Consider the following 21,557-nt stretch of genomic DNA (forward strand, 5'->3'; position numbering starts at 1 on the left):
CGTTGCTAGAAGAAAATGGTTGGTAGCCATCGCCCATTGCCAAATCCTCATGGCCTCTCGACAAAGGGGGTAAGATTTGGTTCCACCTTGCTTGTTGATGTACCAGATCACCGCCATGTTGTCTGATTGAATCGCAATTGTCCCAGACGGCAGTAGGGGATGGAATGCTTGCAAAGCCAGAAGCACCGCCCTCAGCTCTAGAACATTTATATGCAGATGGGCCTCCAGTTGGGACCAAGTGCCTTGGACTGTCTGTCACTGACATAGCCCCCCACCCCATCATGTAGTTGTCTGTGGTCACTGTGGCCTTGGGTTGCTGGGGGGAGAAGGAGCAAGACCATTGTGGTGGATTGTGTGTCATCCACCAATTTAAATTCTGTTTGCACCTGTGGGTTACTCGAATCATGGCTGAAAGAGGATGCTGGAAAGGATACCATTGGGTGAGCAGTAGCCATTGTAGAAGCCTCATGTGAAACCTGGCCAAGGGAACAATGGTGATTGAGGCTGCCATGGAACCCAAAAGCTGTAGAACTGAGTGAGCCATGGATTTTATCCTGAAACGATTGGAATTAGTCGTTGCTTTATCCTTAGAATTCTGTGCTCTGGAATAGTAGCTCTGCAGTTTTTTGTGTCCAAGATAATCCCCATGAATTCTGTCGACTGAGATGGGGTGAGATTGGATTTTTGCCAATTTATGGTTATGCCTAGCCTTTGAGCAGTGAGGAGAGAGTATGCCAGGGCTTTTTCCAGTAGATGTCTGGTGGGGGCAGAAATGAGCCAGTCATCTAGGTATGGAAACATCTGGAATCCTTGAAGTCGCAAGTGAGCTGTGACAACTGCCATGCACTTTGTGAACACTTTGGGGGCTGCAGAGAGTCCGAAGGGTAGTACTCTGAACTGGTAGTGACTGGCTCCCGCACAGAAGCACAGAAATCTTCTTGATGGCCTGTCCACTTTTATGTGGTAGTACGCATCTTGAAGATCTATCGAGCACATCCAATCGTCTTTTTCCAAAAGCGGGAGGACAGAATGTATTGTGACCATCTGGAATATTTGTACTCTCACAAACTTGTTCAATACACTGAGATCCAAAATTGGTCTCCAGTCCCCGGTTTTCTCTGGCACCAAAAACAGTCTGGAGTAGAATCCGGATCCTATCTGGTCTGGAGGGACTATTTGGATGACTCTTTTTCTTAGCAACTTTTCTATCTCTAGTGCTGATTCTTCCCTTTGACTGGGTGGAATGTCGGGAAGGTTTTTTGAAGGGGCAGGACAAAGATCGAAGGGCATATGATAACCTCTGGTTATAATCCTTTGTACCCAAGAATCAGTGGTGATGTTTAGCCAGGCAGAAGGGTGCAAGAAGAAACATCCCCCAACCACCTCCAGAGGAAAGGAGTTGGGCCGCTTTTCAGGAGCGCTGGTAAGATTGACCAGAGAAAGAATCCCTGGAACCCTGGTTACGCGGACCCCCTGTGCCCCGAAAGGAGTGTCTTCCCTGTGAGTTTCCCCCTCTGCCTCTGGGGGAGAACTCGGCCTGTGTGTTACAGAAAGGACCCTGAGATTTCTTGAACCATATCTTTCCACTCTTTTGGTTTTGACAGAAAGCATGTTGAAGGGAAGAATAATGGACACCTACGGCAGAAAGGGTCTTACCATCCTGTTCACATCTGGCCAGTGTGCTTTTAACTTTGGGCCCAAACAACGAGGAGGCCTCAACTGGAGCATTAAGAAAGGAAGCCTTAAAGGGTTCCGCGAAATTGCACAAGCGCATCCAGGCATGTCGTCTCAACACGGCAGCTGAACCCACTGCTCTAGCTGCTCCTTCTGATGCGTGAGATATTAGTCGCATAGGGGAGTTAGATATAGATTTAATGGTGGCCAGCTGAGATGCCACTTTGTCACGGACCTCATCAGACATGGCACCAGCCAAGGTTTCAGAGAGCTCAGAAATCAGATCCCTTTGAAGCCTGGTAAAATGTGCCATATAATTCAGGGACCTGATAGTAAAGGTCGCTGAAGCAAAGGTGCGCTTCCCTTTCCTGTCTAGGGCCCGGGACTCTTTGTTAGGTAGATGGACAGTCTGGCTTTCTTCTTCTGCCAGATCCTTTTTTGTTGCGGCCGCCACCACCAAAGCATCCACAGGAAGACCTTTGGACCAATGGGGATCTGAAGCAGGAGGGGGAAAAAATCTTATCTGGCCTCCGGGGAATAGCTATGACGGTATCAGAAGCCTTCCAAGCACGCTGCATGATAAGCCGGGCAAGTTCGTCGGCAGGTGGAGTAAACCAGGAGGTAGGAGGCCAGGTGTGAAAGGCCTGTAGGAACACAGATTCCTCAGAGGTCAGATTAGAGGACTGCCAGTCACCTCTTTGTTTCAGGATTTCAAGGATATCACCAAAGGATACCTCAGAGGGTGACCAAGGGGATCCTTCCCCCTCATTGAAATCTGTGTCTTCAGTGAGGGACTCCTCTGTGGAGTCCATGTGCTTCCTCTTACTCAAACTTTTCTGGTAGACCTCCTCAGCGGGAGAAGCTGGGGAAGACAGCGGAAAAGGGGATTCCTGTGGGAATATATCCTGAGGTCCTTTCACCTGGTGTCTGCTAGGTGTGACTTGTGAAACCAGTGTACCAGAGGAGGGCGGAAGTATAGATAGTCCAGTATCGCCAGCAGCAGCAAAAGCCTTCTCCAACAGTTGAAAGGCTGATCCACCTGAAGAGGAGTGCATGTCTAGGACAGGGGTCACCCCTCCCCTAACTGGCTCAGCCTGCCAACCCAGAGTCCCTGGATGGCTGTGGAGCAGCAAACTATGCGTGTCATAACTGACATCCTGGGTCACAGCAAACTTTCCTGCCACAAAGGCAACCGTGGTTCCTTAGTGAGATCCATAAAGGGGACCGCAGAAGGGGAAGACTATGCTATATACATGGACTTCAAAGACAATGAAGGAGGAGAATAAGAAGGGGTCTTTGGAGACGGGTGATCACCTCCCAAGGATGCAACACATCATGTTCGGAAAGGCTTCTAGTGGACCTCACGGAGACTGAGGGAGAAACAGGCCTGTCCACAGAAGAGGCAAACTCGGTGCCCAACTTATCTGTCCGCACTGAGGACAACAGTGCTGAGAGAGACTGAACTACGGTTGTCTGCACCAAAGAAGTCATTGGTGCCGTGGTCATGGTCTGCACCAACACAGGGATCGGTGCCGAAGTGGTTGCCAGTGCCGAAGCTGGAACCGACAAAACTGGAGTCAACAATAAAGGCATCAGTTCCGAGGAAGATCTCGGAGCTGACATGGTCAAGGTCTGCGCCGACTGAACGGTCGGTGCCAATACAGTGGTAATAGTCTGAACCGAGGAGCCCTTCAGTGCCGATATAGTGAAGGCTGCAGAAGATGGAACCGAGATCACTAATAGAGCCAAAGGCCTCGGTGCCAAAGGTCTAGGCACCAAAAGCACTGGGGCTAACTGAGTGAGCTCCGGATCCAAAACTTTAGCCTTTTTAGGTTTTGGTTGGTGGGAGTCCCCAGCTGGGGATGAAGGCAAAGATTTTGCCTCAGTAGGAACATCCAAGATTTTCTTATGGGCTCTAGGAGGGGTTGAGGCCTTCGACCCAGAAATAGCCTCTGAAAAGGGAGATTTAAGAAGTCCTTTCAGTAACAGCTTGTTTTTCCTTTCCAACAAGGTTTTATTCAAAATGTTCTCACAAATAGTATAGGGTGGGTCAACAGACAAATGGGAGGCTCCCAAACAATAAACACAGAAAGAGTGTGCATCAGAAGTAGGTAATTTGTGTCCACAATCAGAACACAGCTTAAACCCCGGACAGTAAATTAATTAATAGAAAAGGTCCCAGCAATGGTACAAGAGAGTATCCGAAGGTATGAGAAAAAGGGGAAAGGATTACCAACGATGGTAAAGAGAGATACCTCGCGGTAAAAGTGGTAAAGAAAGGAGCAGAAAAACCTGAAGAAATTATGTATGCTAGATGTGATAGGGTAAGAGACAATGAAATATAAACTTATCTGACAGAAAAGTAAACTGAAAAACTATTAAACAACAAATAACTGTACTTAGCTCAAGAGAAGTAGCTTGACACGACCGAATGGCAACGCGGCAAACAAAATCTAAGGTAACAGGGAGAGGGGGATTGTGGGTAAGAGTTTAGCTCGAGAGTTTGAAACTAATGCAAGCTTGGAAAATGGCTGGCTCAGTTCCAAGGTCGGAACCAATACCCATACGTAAGGAATGAACGAGGATTAACAATATCAGATCTCCTTTTGCAGGCATACTAAGTTATTACACTGGTATTTTTATCTTAGCAAAGATGAAATCCAAATGTCATGCATCTAAGGGTTGAGGGTTGGCATAATGGTTAAGGTGATTGCCTTACAGACACAAGGTACAGGCTTTGACATTCCCCTTTGAAAGGGAAATTACTTAGGCATAAAAATGACCCACAAAGGCATCTATCTAGCTTAGTAGTTACCTACGAACCTAAACTGGTTATGTGAACATGACAACATGGAATAAAGCTTATGCTGCACATCTAGACAAACAGGATATACTCCTTTTATAAGCAAGACTGCACTTCTGCCTACAAGGTCTAGAAGACATCTGTGGACAAGAGAAAACAGGACAATGGGTATGACATGAAGCCTATATTCTCTCTGCTTGTCTTAGGGATCCCTCAAAAAACTTTTCTCCTTAGCAGGGAGAAAAATGTCTGAAGCATACACATTTTCAAAGATATAAGAAACTGGATATTTATAAAGTAGAAAGTAATCCTAGTCCCTATTACTGAAAAAAACATAATGCTTTTAAAAGTATTTGGTCTACCAAGAAAGGTAAAATTTAAATGAAAACTATCAAATGCTCTTTCACATCACTGACAGTTATCTTCCAGAAACTACTACTAATAAGTTATATGACCTATAGTCACAAAGCTACTGTTCTTGCTCAGTTGGCTCAACCTATACATAAGCTTTTCAAAAGTTCATGCTCTTACTTCATGACAATAAGTGAAGGTGATGTCCCTGTGCATAACATCTTGGTCTCTTTCCTTACAGCTTTCTCCTTAGTACAGTTCCTTTCACCGGATGCTTCCTTGCCTACTGTTCCTGCGGTTCATCATGTTATGCCAGACTAGCAGGCAAGCCTTGACCTATGCTCTGTGGTTCCTTTTCATGAGATGTTGATATCTCTGTCCTAATGTGCCTTATGGAAAAGTTTCTTTGTTAGATGCCAAAGAAAGTACCAGAACTCATACAGATATTACCTGTACTGTTTACAAAGGCAAGTCAGTGTGTAGATGTGTTCAAACTGTCAGGTGTTCAATCTAAGTACATGGCATGGGAGATGACAATAGCGTCATAACAGCGGGGTTACTAAATAACCACAGACACAATTTTCCTAAATGTGAACAAGGTAGCTTTATTGGAAGGAAGCCAGTACAGCAATTGACAGCAAAGTCACTCAAGTGATGCCATGCAGTAATCGGGAAAGATGGAAAACATAAGAGAACAGGAGGCTTGACAGAAGTCAAAATCCTCGTCTAAGGAAGTCTTCTATTTTGGTGGTCTTTTTCTGTTTCGCATCTGGAGGACTGACCTTGGCCTCACTACTAGCTGATGACTAAGAAAGTGATAGAAGGAATGATCCCCTAGCAGGCCTTCTGTATGCAGAGTGCATCCTGAAGTCTGAATACTGCATCTCTCATATTAAAGTATATGGCATGTAGGCAGCTTTCTTGACTAGAAAAAGTCCTCACGGTACCTAGTGAGCACTCGAGGTTGCACTTGAGCATGAACAGATTTAGTTTCCTACCTCTTCCCAGGTTTTTGACTTGCTAGTAAGAATCACAGAAGCTGTCACAATTCCTATCATGTTCTGCATGTCTACTATCATTTGTATAGCATTGTTCTGCAATCAGTCTTCAATTCGAAGTGCATCATGACTCTGCAAAAGCAGATGCACACCCATAGGGAACCCAGCTTTGAAATTCTGCAGTAAAATATTATCTGAAAAGGAGTCTGCTGATTACTTCCTAAGCAGGTTTTTAAGCAATTCACTGCATTTTTTCACAGCACCAATACTACTGCTATAGCAATGGCATCTGAAATATGAGTGTAGAAGAGCTTTACTAGGTATTTTGGATAACTCTATATGAGGAAATGACCTCTCTAAGCAGGTGTCTCAGGATATAACTGAACTCCTGCAGAACAGTAAACAACACCTGACTAATACAGAGAGAATTTCCATGCTCTTTTCCCCTACTCTTCTTTACTATCTCTTCTTCTTCCTCCAGACCAGCCAAACACCCTTGGAGAAACACATCCTCCCATTTAAATACAGAAATGTTTAAACATCAGGCAGGCTTTACCCTCTAGGGTCCCCCTGCTACGTCCACCAGAAAACAGGCTTGATGAAGGCCTGAACATTTCTGTCTACCCTCAAGGATCACCAGTGGAAGGCAGGTTCATTAAGTTTGCCCCACCTTGGAGCACTGTCAAAAGGGATAAATGAGTTCTGATGTGGCTATCAAAAGGCTATATTTTGGATGTTCTTGGTTTTCCATGCCAAGAGTTGCCTTAGAAGATCGGTCAGTTATTGGGCTTCTCTTGGGCAGTCTCACACTGTACTCCTAAAAGGGGATGAGTAGCCTCTCACCTTTGGAAAAAGGAAGGGAATGTTATTTCCATCCCTTTTTTTTGCCAGCTAAGATGGAGGGATTCTGTCTGATTCTACATTTTTGCAACTTCAGCAGTGATATACTGTACAGAAAGTTCTTGAAATAGAATCTTCAGGAGGACAAATCTCTTTTGGCACAGAGGATTTGGGTGATGTCACTGGACATGAAGGATACCTACTGGTAAATTAGTATGTGGAAGCCCACAAAAGATTCTCAACTTTAATCTAGGCCAGTACCATTTTCACTAAAATGTGCTGCTACTTGGCCTGTCATCTGATCCCAGAAATTTGACCAAGGCTCAGACCTTATGGGAAAGAGAGAGGTCTTCTAATGTTCCCAAATTTAGATGACTTGTTGGTCCCATTGAAAGACTCCCTACTAGAGCCCCCCCCCCAAGTTCATCCTTAGTTGTTGTCTAGTTGAATCACCATAAATCAGGAAGACGTCCTCTTTAGTTCCACAACAAAGGATTTTTATAGTTAGGGTAAAGTTGGAAACTCTTTACTCTTAGTCATTTATACCTGAGGAAACTGCTTAGGAGGACATTTCTGACATAGGGGTTGTCACTGCTGATGTCTGATCAGGATAACAAAGCTTTGCCCTCCCTAGGTTGTACACCTGATGCATTGGGGGTATAAGAACAGACATACTAGCATTGATCCTAAGGCCATCTCCATGCCAGTGGACTACTGAGAGAGGAGACTGGTTAGTGAGGAAAGGCATATCTAGAATTAGTAAGAAAACTTCTCCATACCCAAGTAGGAGAGCAAAGGCTACAGGAAAAGAGGACAGATAAGTGAAGATAGAAGTGGGATATTAAAGAGGAGATGGAGAGTGGAATGGAATACTGCAACAGTGATCAGTAGGACATCTACTATGATGGTAAGTTGTTAAACAACAATATTTTCTAACTGAAATCACTGTTGCAGTATTCATGACATATGTGTGATTCTCACAACTGAAGAAGGAAGGAAGGAAGGAAGGGTGGTTGGCTAGTGAGAAGAGTTGTCCAGCAGTCCAGACAGGACTGACTTAGCAAAGGCTGCCCTGGACTTGGAGAAAGCATCAATTTTGTAGTGTTTGGTAAAGGTGTGTACATATCACCAAGTGGCCACCTCCAAGATAGACATTTATGAGCTGCATCTGTTCATTAATGGTATAGGGGGCAGTCCTAGGACAAATTTTCTGTTTACCATCCATCTATCTAAGCTGCACTTGAAAATGGACAAGGATGAACTTTGTTTTATGTGAATGTGGAGTCTATTCCGCAGCACTGGTATCCTCTGGTTTGAAGGGATAGGTATATTTCACATTCTGCTGATGTTGCAGAATGATGTTTAGATCCCTAGACTGAGTATTTCTGATGTCACCTGACTTGCTGATGTGCAGTAAATCAATTGGTAATGGGGTGAAGGATGCCTTGTATGCCAGACACAGGTCACCTCTTACCAGTCTGAGGATACCAAGCATAATGGCAGGGCTTTGAGTCGGTCCATGTAGGGCATGTTGTTTAGGCCTTGTATCCTTTTAGAAAGGTATATCTCTGTGGGCATTCCAGTTGTATGTGTCCGGACAGAAACATGCAAAAGGGAGCATTATATCTGATGACTGGCCTAATAAGGGCTGAGTAAAGACGGACAATAACATCCATAGAGATAGATACAATCCCTTTGTTGATATGATGTGCAATATAGAAGTACTTTCTTACAACAACAGACATGTTGGTCAAATGTCAAGTCATTGTCCACATAAGTTCCCAAATCCCAAACTATTGAGTCAATTCTTAAGGGTGTATTGTCTATGTCAGTGATGGCGAACCTATGACACGCATGTCAAAGGTGACACATGCAATGTTTTGGGTGACACACCAGACTTCACCAAAGAAACTGAATGAGCAGAAATACAAGAAATATGTAACCCTGCACTTATTTATTAAAACTCAGCAACAAAAAAGTCATGAACTGATGTTAATCAAATCGAATGCAATATGTTATATATATATTTTTCAGTTCAATTAAAAATTACTATTAAAAGTAGGGTAATTTTTTGGTGCACTATTTTAAGCCCAATTATCGGTCTGCATATCGTTTTCTCTATTGTAAGTCACTGATTTTTCTATTACTTTTATAATACACAGCAGCACACATGATTGGACTGTATTTTTTAAATAAATGAATATGTAAAGAATTGTTTCTCTTTTGTTTGGGGAGGGGGGGTGACACACCAGCAGAGTCAAGATAGGCATTTTCTGAATTTTTGACAGTCTGAGGCCAAAAGGTTTGCCATCACTGGTCTATGTGGTAGTTCCTTGGGGTTTATTCCAAAGAATACAATAATGCATTTTTTTTGCTAATATTTCAGACCATGATTTTGTCAACAACCTTCCTGCAGGATGGATAAGTAATTTGGGGAATTCAATAACTACTCCCAGCTAGCAGTCATCTGAAAACTTGGTCAGCAAGAGCCCTTTGGTATTGACTTTTACTTCAGAAAAGTAGATGCCAAATAGGAGAGGTCCCAGCACAGAACCCCAGGGGAATCCATTGGTGACTGGTCTCTTTGTGGAGATAACTTCCCCTATTTTGATTATTTGCATCCTATCTGTGAGTCAGCTGGCAATCCAGAGGTGATATACTGATTTACGTCCAGTTTATTTAACATTTCTACTGTGCCTGAGTGGAGAATCATGTCAAAAGCTTTGGCCAAGTCAGTGTATGTGGTGTGTACCATTTTACCTTCATCCACTACTTTGGTAACCTTTTCAAAAAAATCCACCAGAATGAGTAAGTATGACCTACCCTTGATGAATCCAAATTGAAATGGTTCCAGTGTTTGGAAGTTCTCTATGTCCTGAGTGATTAATTCCATGATAAGTATCTATGGCTTTGCATATGAGGCTGATCAGACTTATGGGTCTGTAATTGCTTGGGTCTGTGGAAGGTCCTCTCTTATGCAGGGGAATATCTAAAGCTGTTCTCCATTTTCTTGGTAAAAAACCTGTATGGAGGCTGAGACTGAAGAGTGTTGTTATGGGTATGACTAAATTGTGCTTCGTGATATTTAAGATGCATCCAGGGATATTATCAGAACCCATAAATACAGTATTTTTAGCTTTTGATAATTTTCTTTTAATTTTAAATGAAATTCCTACATTTAAATTAAAAAAATTAAACTACATTTTCTTTTCATTTAATTTTCGTTGTGTCCAAGCTGCATCCCAGAGACACTAGGTCCTGAGTAGGTACCATTTGTGATTTTTTTTGTAGTTTACAGTAAAGCACAGACTTGTCAGAACATGGAGTGTAAACTGAAAATCCTGAAGAAGAACCTCTAGGGGAAAGAGCCTAGATCAGAAGGCTGTCCAGGTGTAGGGGAAACTATGAATTCCTTGAGTTCAGCAGAAAGCTACTACAGATGCTAAGCACTTTGTGAACACTCTTGGGGCTGTGGAAAAATCAAAAGGCAGAGCAGTAAATTGAAAATGTAAGCAGCCAGAGAAAAACCTGAAGAATCTCCTGTAAGAATGATAATTAGGAATGTGTAGGTAGGTGTCATTCAAATCTAATGAAACTAAGAAAACCAGAGGGAAGAGGAAAGGGAGAAGAATTTGAAGAGAGAGCATTATGAAAGATGGCAGCTTCAGGTAAGTGTTCAGGTTGGACAGGTTTAGGATGGGTCTCCACTGTCCTTTTCTTTGGACTAGAAAAATCCTGGAATAAAACCCCTTTTCCATGAAATCTTTTGGGATTTGCTAGATGGTACCCTGAATCAAGAGGTCTTGAATAACGGGAGTCAGACAGGATATTTGAGATACATGCCATTACTTCCTCAAAGCCAGAGTGGAAAGGTTTTGCCAAGACATGGCATAGTCGTCTCTGATGATGGACAGGACCCATTTGTCTGTGGTAATAGTTCCCAAATAGCCAGGGACAGTGACAGCCTATGAGAAAGAGGGATAATGGGGCTGAGAACAGGGGGAGGAATGTTGCAGGGGTAGTCACAGATTTTTGCCACCAAAGGGAGTCCGCCCAGCTGGAGGATCCTCGTGAGAGTTTTCAGAGTATCTTTTACTGTTTCCTTTGTTTCTGAACTATCCTATGATCCCTTCTAATGAATAAGGTAGACTTAGCTGTGTAGTTCCAATGGTATCTAGAAACTGAGGAGAGTAGGATCTGTCTGCATATTTTCTTGGTCTTACTTTGGTCTTGGAGAGTGTTGAACAGACTGGCCACCTGAGGGCCAAACAGTTAGTCTTTGTCCAAAAGCAAATGTATACTTTTTTATTAAAATCATCTGGTAAAGACTGCCTGCAAATCCAAGCATATCTATGGATAACAGACTCAGTGGCAGCTGCCGTAGAAGAAGCATCCACAGCATCAAAACTACACTTAATGCTGTATCTGGCAATCTGAGAGGCCTGTGAAAGTAAGCTTTGCATTTGGTCTGCTGTAGGAGGAGCCAAGATAACTTTGTTTAAGGAGTTACGAATGGAGGTCAAATACTTTCCATTTGAGTCTGGTAATTAATTGCCATAAAGGCAAGGGCAGCAGAGGTGTACACCTTCTTTCCCCATCTATCCATAGCCTTACTATCTTTGTCAGTCGGTAGGGCATTAGCAGTGGGCAGAAGCTTAGACAGCCTATCTGAAGAGCGAAAGATACTGCAGTAGGGTCTGCCACTGGGATCTTATATATATATATATATATATATATATATATATATATATATATATATTTAACATCATCAGGGTCCTTGTAAAACCTATCTAGTCTCTTAGGAGTAGGTTGCTGAGAATCACGTGCAGAAGAAGTGGACTGAAAAGCATCCTGGAAAGCCTCAAGGACAGGAGGGACTGGAGAAGGGGCAGGGGTACCCATCCCCAAGAGGATGTTATACCTCTTTTAAACCTCAGAGATCTGCATGGATTGCCAGTGTTTCATCATGTTCTGTATAGTCTCATCAAAGTAGCTTCTTCAACAGGGGAATGAGGTGAGAAGGAGTCTTCTTCACTGGAAGAGATTTTCCCTGGAGAATGCACCTGAGAGGAATAGTCCAGAGAATGGTCAGTCATAGTCATGTTCCTCTTCAGAGGAACAGAAAACTAGGGTAGGTTTAAGAGAAGCAGCCTGTGTCTACGGAGACCCAAACCAGAGAGGCTTGAAAGGTATAATAGCTTTGAATAACGCTTGTAAGAAATCCATCCACTCCTCCTTTCTAGATGCTGAGGGAGAGGCCACATGTTTAGTCCTCTATTTTTTTCTTTTTGGGAGTGATATCCACCTGGAAGCTAAATGGAGGTTTGGAACCATGCCTGACCTTTATTACAGAGCCTGGGATTTCTTCCCTAACTAAGATTTGAGGGATGACATGTGGTCCTTCAGAATTAATGAGATATGGTTCTTTGGACATATCAGCAGTCTGCAAGGCCTCAGGAGCCATACCAGCTTCCGATGGGATTTCTGTACTGGCCACCCGAGAACTAGCCTGACATACCACTGGCTCTGTAACCATAGCAGGTACATCTGAGTCAGAAAAATTGGACCGTGGATCCATTTGAGGCCTCTAAAGTTTTTTCTTCATTGGCACAGGGATGTCCAAGGATGTGGAGTCAGTCATCTTGGAATGGGGCAATCGTTTAAGATGCTCGGTCTCAAGAAAAGCATTGAGGGTAGGCAGCCCAGACCTAAGGGTTTTTGGAACAAATGATTGACAGCAAGATGTGTGATCGTGTTCCTGGCTTAGGTAAAAAAGACACTTATTATGCAAGTCCTTGTACAGAATTTGGGTACTTATCTGAATAAATGAATGGAGCAAAGGTACTAATGACCAGGCAATAAACAGTCCGACAGATGCATTACATGTGTTCAGGCTAGTGGTAAGACAGTCTGGGGATCCACTCTTGTACATCCATCTTTGAACCCCAGTGCATATAAGCTGAGGTCATATGTCAGACAAATGATCTAGGGAAGGTAAAGCTTTGGTACCCTGGCCAAACATCAGTGGTAACTACCCATATGTCAGGAATACTGCAACAGTAATTTCAGTCAGGATATGGATCTGCTCACCACAAAAGATGCCACACTTCTTATTGTTACATATTCAGATAGTAAAATAAAGGTGCCAGAATGGATTTTCTCAAGTAGAATTATTTCATTTACGTCTAGGCAAGCAACACCAGAAAATGTCTCTGTGTTCTGTGAGACATGGGTGCTGCAGCAGTATGTGGCAAGTTTGGAAAGGGAGTTACAATTCTGTCTTACTACACACAAAGGAATATTATTGATCATTGCTTGCATAGGCGAAGCAGTTAGACACATGGACAGTTTGCCATTGCATTTTGTTCTTGCTTTTACTACACATTCTGTTATGAATGCATCATTACCTATGCAAAAATAAATAAATAAATAAATTTGGTGCATCTGTTGAGCATGAGAACACTGTTTAATGTAACTGTCTGATCTGGCTCTAGATGACTGCATTACTTTCCTACCAGTTTAGAGTGTGTGAATTATAATTGGAAAGAATATTCCAGAAGGTGCCACATAAGCTGGCCAATGCTTTGTTTCATCGATGTAAGTTTAGTCTTTGTAGTCTGCCATGTTAGAACTGCCTTTGTGTAATCTCAGTAGCTGTCAACATTATTTAAACAACAAAGCTTCTTGCCACAAAATGCTTCCATGTCTCAGTGGATTTACAGATGATGGAAAGTGTATATGGAAATTCTTAGCAGTTGTTCTACAGTCTTGCTTACAGCAACAGTTACATCAGGGATGGTTCCTGCTTGCCTCTGCTTTTCTATCCATTCACTTTGTTCTGTACCTGCTAGGTAGACAAGAGTGGAGGTGCACACATATACAAACGCGTGCTCGCGCGCACACACACACACACACATATATATATATATATATATATATATATATATATATATATACACATATATATGTATGTATGTGTGTGTGTGTGTGTGTGTGTGTGTGTGTATATATATATATATATATATATATATATATATATATATATATATATATATATATATATATATATATATATATGTGTGTGTGTGTGTGTGTGTGTGTGTATATATATATATATATATATATATATATATATATATATGTGTGTGTGTGTGTGTGTGTGTATATATATATATATATATATATATATATATATATATATATGTGTGTGTGTGTGTGTGTGTGCATCTATGTGTATATGTAGATACATGCCTTGATCTAAGTGTCAAGACAAAAAATGTTTCAATAAAAAACCTTGCTTGACTGAACTGTATGACATTACAGGCTCTTGTCTGTATTAAAAATATATAAAAATGACACTGATTTGTTTTCCTCTTTTTAATGTGGGTTGGCTATACAACTTGTATTCATTTGTTTGTTAATAAGGTGACTGGTCCAGTGACTCTTAACATTACAGCAAAAAAAATGAAACTGGTCTGTAATACATCTAAAGGAATTACTCCATCTGAATGTTTAAGTGTTAATCAAATGGGATCACTACCTTACCAGACAGTCAAGTAAGTAGTCTATAAATTACAAATATGTAATGCTAACTGCTTAGAAAACCAATGCCTCTTGAGAAATGGAAATCTATTCTCAAAGCATTTTGTGAGATAAGGATTTTCCCCATGTGTCTTGAAACTGTAACGTAATAAATAGTTTTAAAATATAGTGTTTCAGTATCAGGGTTTCTTAAATTTGAAAGAATACACATCCTAAAGACATGCTACAGGTGGACTGGGCACTCTAAATTGGCCCTAGATGTGAGTGTGTGCATGTATGTGCCTTCTGTGAAAAGCTGGGTACCTCGACACAATAAAACTCCACTGCAAATCATTTTATGGACCACTGCTCTGCAGTGGTGACCCATAATGGGAAAAGCTGGAAGAAGAAGACTTCATGACAAGAGAGTTATTTTTCTTTCATTTTTCTTATCAGCCTGATTTCCTAGAGTATATAAAAAAGTTATGTCTTACCATAACTTTCCATCTGTATTGTTGATCCTCGTTCGGTCATTACGCATGGGTAATGGTTCCGACCTCAGAACCGAGCCAGCCATTTTCCAAGCTCACGTCAGCTTCAAACTCTCGAGCTAAACTCTTACCCACCACAATCCCCCTCTCCCTGTTACCTCAGATTGAGTTTGCAAGTCAACGAAGGTAGAGGCTACCTCTGGTCAAATAACCTAAGAGAACCGAATGGTGAGATCCACTAGAAACCACAGGAGGGGGAAGGAGGGAGGGTCGTAATGACTGAACGAGGATCAACAATACAGATGGAATGTTATGGTAAGACATAACTTCTTTATCTGATATTGTTAATACCCGTTCATTCCTTACGCATGGGACAGATTCCCCAGCTACCTCTATTCCTGGGAGGCTCTCATGGAAGGACATTCCTGAGCACCATAGAGCCGAAAGATGCTCTTCCCCTGGAGGCCAAGTCCAATTTGTAATGATTGATGAAGGTATGAGGCATAGCCCAAGTTGCAGCTGCACAGATGTCATGTAAGGAAGCTCTGGCATGGAAGGCAGCAGAAGTTGCCACCGACCTTGTTGAATGAGCTTTCATGGTAGTAGGCAACGAGATATCGCGTTGTGTATAAATGAAGGTCACACAGTCCTTCAACCATCTAGCTAATGTGACGTTAGCAACAGCAGTTCCTAATCTAGGTCCATAAAAGGCCAAAAATAACTGGTCAGATTTACAAAAGGGCCTAGTCCTGTTTAAGTAAAAACAAATTTGCCTGTGGATATCTAGGGTATGTAGGCAATACTATCCTCTGTTTGAATGACTGGGAAAGAAAACTGGCAATTCAATGGCTTGATTAATGGACATTTCAGAGATCACTTTAGGCAGAAATGATGGATTAGTTCTCAAAGACACTCTATCTCTATGAAAAATCAAGTATTGACTCTTGATACATAAAGCTTGAAGCTCAGAAATACGTCTGACAGAAGTAATGGTGACCAAAAACAAGGTTTTCCATGACAAATACTTGAGGTTGCAAGAAGAGGCTGGTTTGAAAGGTGGCATTGTCAGAGCTTGTAGAACTAATGATAAATCCCATGGTTGAACAGGTTCTCTAAAAGGTGGCTTCAGATGATTCACACCTTTTATGAAGGTCTTGCACAATTTGTGGGACATAAGGGAGGAATCTTGGACACCCTCATGAAAATTAGAAATTGCAGCCAAATGAACTCTAATGGTAGAGGCTGATAGACCCGATTGAAAAAGATCAGACAGATAGTCTAGTATTATTGACACTGGTGCTGAGAAGGGATCTACTTGTTTATCTTTCAGCCAACAGGGAAATCTTTTCCACTTGCTCAGATAAGTAATTCTAGTGGAAGACTTATGAGATGCAATGAGAATATCACGTACTGGTAAAGAAAGAAAATTCTGCCTGGCAGTTAAGGGAATTGGAGTAGCCAAGCCATGAGTTTCAGGCTGTTCAAGTTGGGATGAATCAGGTTCTGTGAATGTGAGATCAACTTTGGGGTTGGATGGAGAATCCATGGTCGATCTAGTAGGTGAGGCCAAAGGAAGGGGAACCAAATCTGTCGAGTACAATATGGTGCTATGAGGATCACCTTGCTCTTCAACCGACGGGCTTTCTTCAGAAACTAGGGAATGAGGGGAAAGGGTGGAAATGCGAAAAGAAGACCCGAGGGCCAATCGTAGACTAGAGTGTCCCTGGGTGACTGTCCCGGAAGGGGAATCAGGGTGAAGTAGTTGCTGCATTTGTAGTTGGTCAGGGATGCAAAGAGGTCACAGCAAGGATGGCCCCAGTGGTGGAAGATCTCTGCCACTATCAAGGGATTCAGGGACCACTCGTGAGGTTGAAGAATGCACCTGCTGAGTCTGTCTGCTATCATGTTGGAACCCAGGGAATTTGCGTTGCTAGAAGAAAATGTTTGGTAGCCATCGCCCATTGCCATATCCTCATGGCTTCTCGACAAAGGGGGTATGATTTGGTTCCACCATGCTTGTTGATGTACCAGACCACCACCATGTTTTCTAATTGAATTGCAATTGTCCCAGACGGCAGCTGGGGATGGAATGCTTGCAACACCAGAAGCACCACCCTCAGCTCTAGAACATTTATATGCAGATGGGCCTCCAGTTCGGACCAAGTGCCTTGGACTGTTTGTCCCTGACATTGCCCCACCCACCTCATCAGGGAGGCATCCGTGGACATTGTGGCCTTGGGTTGCTGGGTGTAGAAGGGGCGAGACCACTGAGACAGATTGTGTGTCATCCACCAATTTAAATCCTGTTTGCACCTGTGGGTTACTCAAATCATGGCCGAAAGAAGATGCTGAAAAAGATACCAGTGGGTAAGCAGTAGGCATTGTAGAAGCCTCATGTGAAACCTGGCCAGGGGAACAATGGTGATGGAGGCTGCCATGGAACCCAACAGCTGTAGAACCGAGTGAGCCATGGATTTCTCCCTTGAAAGGAATGGAAACAGTTGTTGCTTTATCCTTAGAATTCTGTGCTCTGGAATAGCAGCTCTGCAGTTCTTTGTCTCTAAGATAACCCCTATGAGTTCTGTCGACTGAGATGGGGTGAGATTGGATTTTTGCCAGTTTATGGTTATGCCTAGCCTTTGAGCAGCGAGGAGACAGTATGCCAGGGCTTCTTCCAGTAGATGTCTGGTGGGGGCGGAAATGAGCCAGTCATCTAGGTATGGAAACACCTGGAATCCTTGAAGTCGCAAGTGAGCTGTGACAACTGCCATGCACTTTGTGAACACTCTGGGGCTGTAGAGTGTCCGAAGGGAAGTACTCTGAACTGGTAGTGACTGGCACCCACACCGAAGCGCAGAAATCTTCTTCATGGCCTGTCCACTTTTATGTGGTAGTACGCATCTTGAAGATCTATCGAGCACATCCAATTGTCTTTTTCCAAAAAGCGGGAGGATAGACTGTATTGTGACCATCCGGAATTTTTGTACTCTCACAAACTTGTTCAATACACTGAGATCCAAAATTGGTCTCCAGTCCCCGGTTTTCTTTGGCACCAAAAATAGTCTTGAGTAGAATCCGGATCCTATCTGGTCTGTAGGGACTATTTAGATGACTCTTTTTCTTAGCAGCTTTTCTATCTCTAGTGGTGCTTCTTCCCTTTGACTGGGTGGAATGTCGGGAAGGTTTTTTGAAGGGGCAGGACAAAGATCGAAAGGGATATGATAATCTCTGGTTTTAATCCTTTGTACCCAAGAATCAGTGGTGATGGTTAGCCAGGCAGAAGTGTACAAGGAGAAGCGTCCCCTAACCACCTCCAGAGGAAAGGAGTTGGGCCACTCTTCAGGAGTGCAGGTAGAATTGACCAGGGAAAGAATCCCTGGAACCCTGGTTACGCGGACCCCCTCTGCCCCGAAAGAAGCGTCTTCCCTGTGAGTTTCCCCCTCTGCCTCTAGGGGAGAACTCGGCCTGTGTCTCATGGAAAGGACCCTGAGATTTCTTGAACCATATCTTCCCACTCTTTTGGTTTTGGGAGAAAGCACGTTGAGGGGAAAAATAATGGACACCTATGGCAGAAAGGGTCTTACCGTCCTGTTCGCATTTGGCCAGTGTGCTTTTAACTTTGGGCCCAAAAACGAGGAGGCCTCAATGGGAGCGTTAAGAAAGGAAGCCTTAAAGGGTTCCGTGAAATTGCACAAGCGCATCCAGGTGTGTCGTCTCAAAACCGCAGCTGAACCTGCTGCTCTAGCTGCTCCTTCTGATGCATGAGATATCAGTCACATAGAGGAGTTAGATATTAATTCAATGATGGCCAGCTGAGAGGCCACTTTGTCATGGACCTCATCAGATACAATGCACCAGCCAAGGTTTCAGAGAGCTCAGAAATCAGATCCCTTTGAAGCCTGGTAAAGTGTGCCATATAATTCAGGGACTTGATAGTAAAGGTCGCTGAAGCAAAGGTGCGCTTTCCTATCCTGTCTAGGGCCCGGGACTCTTTGTTAGGTGGATGGACAGTCTGGCTTTCTTCTTCTGCCAGATCCTTTTTTGTTGCGGTTGCCACCACCAAAGCATCCACAGGAAGACCTTTGGACCAATGGGGATCCGAAGCAGGAGGGGACAAAATCTTATCTGGCCTCCGGGGAATAGCTTCGTTGGTATCAGGAGCCTTCTAAGCATGATACACAATAAGCTGTACAAGTTCATCGGCAGGTTGAGTAACTCAGGAGGTAGGGGACTGGGTGCGAAAGGCCTGCAGGAACACAGATTCCTCAGAGGTCGGATTAGAGGACTGCCAGTCACCTCTCTGTTTCAGGATTTTGAGGATATCACCAAAAGTTACCTCAGAGGGTGACCAGGGGGATCCTTCCCCCTCATCAAAATCTGTGTCTTCAGTGAGGGACTCCTTTGTGGAGTCCATGTGCTTCCTCTTACATGAACTTTTCCGGTGGACCTCCTCAGCAGGAGAAGCTGGAGAAGACAGTGGAAAAGGGGATTCCTGTAGGAACATGTCCTGAGGCCCTTGCATCCGGTGTCCGCTAGGTGCGACTTGTAAAACCAGTGTACCAGAGGAGTGCAGAGGTATAGACAGTCCAGTATCACCAGCAGCAGCAAAAGCCTTCTCCATCAGTTGGAAGGCTGGTCCACCTGAAGAGGAGTGAATGTCTAGGACAGGGGTCACCCCTCCCCTAAGTGGCTCAGCCTGCCGACTCAGAGTCCCTGTATGGCTGTGGAGCAGCAAACTATGTGTGTCACAACTGACATCCTGGGTCATAGCAAAACTTTCCTGCCACAAAGGCAACTGCGGTTCCTTAGTGAGATCCATAAAGGGGACTGCAGAAGGGGAAGACTGTGCTATTTCCATGGACTTCAAAGGCAATGAAGGAGGAGAATAAGAAGGGGTCTTTGGAGATGGGTGATCACCTCCCAAAGAAGGATAGTTCCGGAGGGGTGGAATACCTCTGGCCAAGAGCACCTGATCCAGAAGATGCAACACATTGTGTTTGAAAAGGCTTCTAGTGGACCTCACAGAGACTGAGGGAGAAACAGGCCTGTCCACAGAAGAGGCAAACTCGGTGCCCATCTCACCCGTCCGCACTGAGGACAATGGTGCCGAGAGAGACTGGACTACGGGCGTCTGCACCGAAGAAGTCATTGGTGCCGAGGTCATGGTGTGCACTGACACAGGGATTGGTGCTGAAGTGGTTGTCAGTACCAAAGCTGGAACTGACAAAACTGGAGTCAACAATAAAGGCGTTGGTTCCGAGGATGCTGTCAGAACCGACGTGGTCAAGGTCTGCGCCAACTGAATGGTTGGTGCCTATATAGTGGTAATAGTCTGAACCGAGGAGCCCCTCAGTGCCAATATAGTGAAGGCTGCAGGAGAAGATGGAGCCGAGATCACTAAAGGAGCCGAAGGCCTTGGTGCTGAAGGCCTAAACACCGAAAGCACTGGGGCTGACTGAGTGAGCTCCGGAGCCAAAACTTTAGCCTTTTTAGGTTATGGTTGGTGGGAGTCCCCAGCCAGGGACGAATGCAAAGATTTAGCCTTGGTAGGAACATCCAAGATTTTCTTATGGGCTCTAGGAGGGATTGTGGCCTCCGACCCAGAAATAGCCTCTGAAAAGGGAGATTTAAGAAGTCCCTTCAGCAACAGCTTGTTTTTCCTTTCCAACAAAGTTCTATTTGAAATGTTTTCACAAATAGTACAGGGCGGGTCAACAGACAAGTGGGACACCCCCACACAATAAACGCACAAAGAGTGTGCATCAGAAGTAGGTAGTTTGTGTCCACAATCAGAACACTGCTTAAACCCCGGACTCCCTTTCTTATCTGCCATGACAGCAAATTAATTAATAGAAAAAGGTGCCAGGAATGGTACAAAAGAATACCCGAAGGTATGAGAAAAAAGGGAAGGATTACCAACAATGGTAAAGAGAGAATACCTTGCGGTAAAAGGTAGAGAAAAGAGCAGAAAAACCTGAAGAAAATATGTACGCTAGATGCGATAGGGTAACAGACAACGAAATATAAACTTTTCTGACAGAAAAGTAATACGAAAGACTATTAAACAACAAATAACTGTACTTAGCTCAAGAAAAGTAGCTTGACACGACCGAATGGCAACGTGGCAAACAAAATCTGAGGTAACAGGGAGAGGGGCATTGTGGGTAAGAGTTTAGCTTGAGAGTTTGAAGCTGACGCGAGCTTGGAAAATGGCCTGTTCGGTTCTGAGGTCGGAACCGATACCCATGCGTAAGGAATGAACAAGGATTAACAATATCAGATCATATTTTCTGTACAAATGTAAGAACTTCCCATAGCTTTATCTTCTTACAGCATTACAGTAAAGGTATATGCTGCTTAACATAATATAAATTAGATAAGTACCAGCAAGTCTCATTATGCGCATTCAAGGACTGGCCCATTTATATTTTTATATTTACAGTGCCCCCTTTCATTCTTTGTTGAGGTGTTAATATTGACTGTTACTGTACATAACATTATGAAATAGTCTAAAATGACAGCATAATCTATCTGGTTTATTTATTCACTCACTTGGTTTGCTAATTTATGCTTAATGCTGACAGAATATCAGAATAAAGCAGTTATTCAGAAAAGACCACATTATTATACTCTGTTTAAAGACTCATTTAAAACTAAAAAAGGTGCACAAATGGAAAAAAGATAAAACTCACCTCACAAAACATAGGTAACTTTTTGGCAAAATCCACCACTCTTGTGATTGCTGGAGTAATTATCTTTGTAAACTGGCTGAAAGCTTCGATGTCCACTTTGGTACCTGCAGGTGTATTTACTACTGGTCCTTGCCCAATATCTTCAGGCTGGTAAGTATTTGAAAGCAATTTCAGAAAATAGATTTGC

The 21,557-nt window shown here is 43.3% G+C and overlaps 1 protein-coding gene across 3 annotated transcripts in view; it reads right to left on the bottom strand.

The window, feature by feature from the left end:
* The window catches only part of THRB (thyroid hormone receptor beta), a 996,269-nt gene that overhangs the window by 196,569 nt on the left and 778,143 nt on the right, over positions 1-21,557 (bottom strand). For 2 of the 3 annotated variants that reach the window (XM_044066875.1, XM_044066874.1), the window contains one exon: positions 21,371-21,517. The exons of the other annotated variant lie outside the window; for it this stretch is intronic. In XM_044066875.1, coding sequence (XP_043922810.1) covers positions 21,371-21,517 — 147 coding nt within the window. The remainder of the gene's footprint in view (positions 1-21,370; positions 21,518-21,557) is intronic. 3 annotated transcript variants of the gene reach the window in all.

The sequence above is a fragment of the Protopterus annectens genome, chromosome 3.part1 (genome assembly GCF_019279795.1).
Source record: "Protopterus annectens isolate FY-2018-M chromosome 3.part1, PAN1.0, whole genome shotgun sequence".
NCBI lineage: Eukaryota > Metazoa > Chordata > Ceratodontiformes > Protopteridae > Protopterus > Protopterus annectens.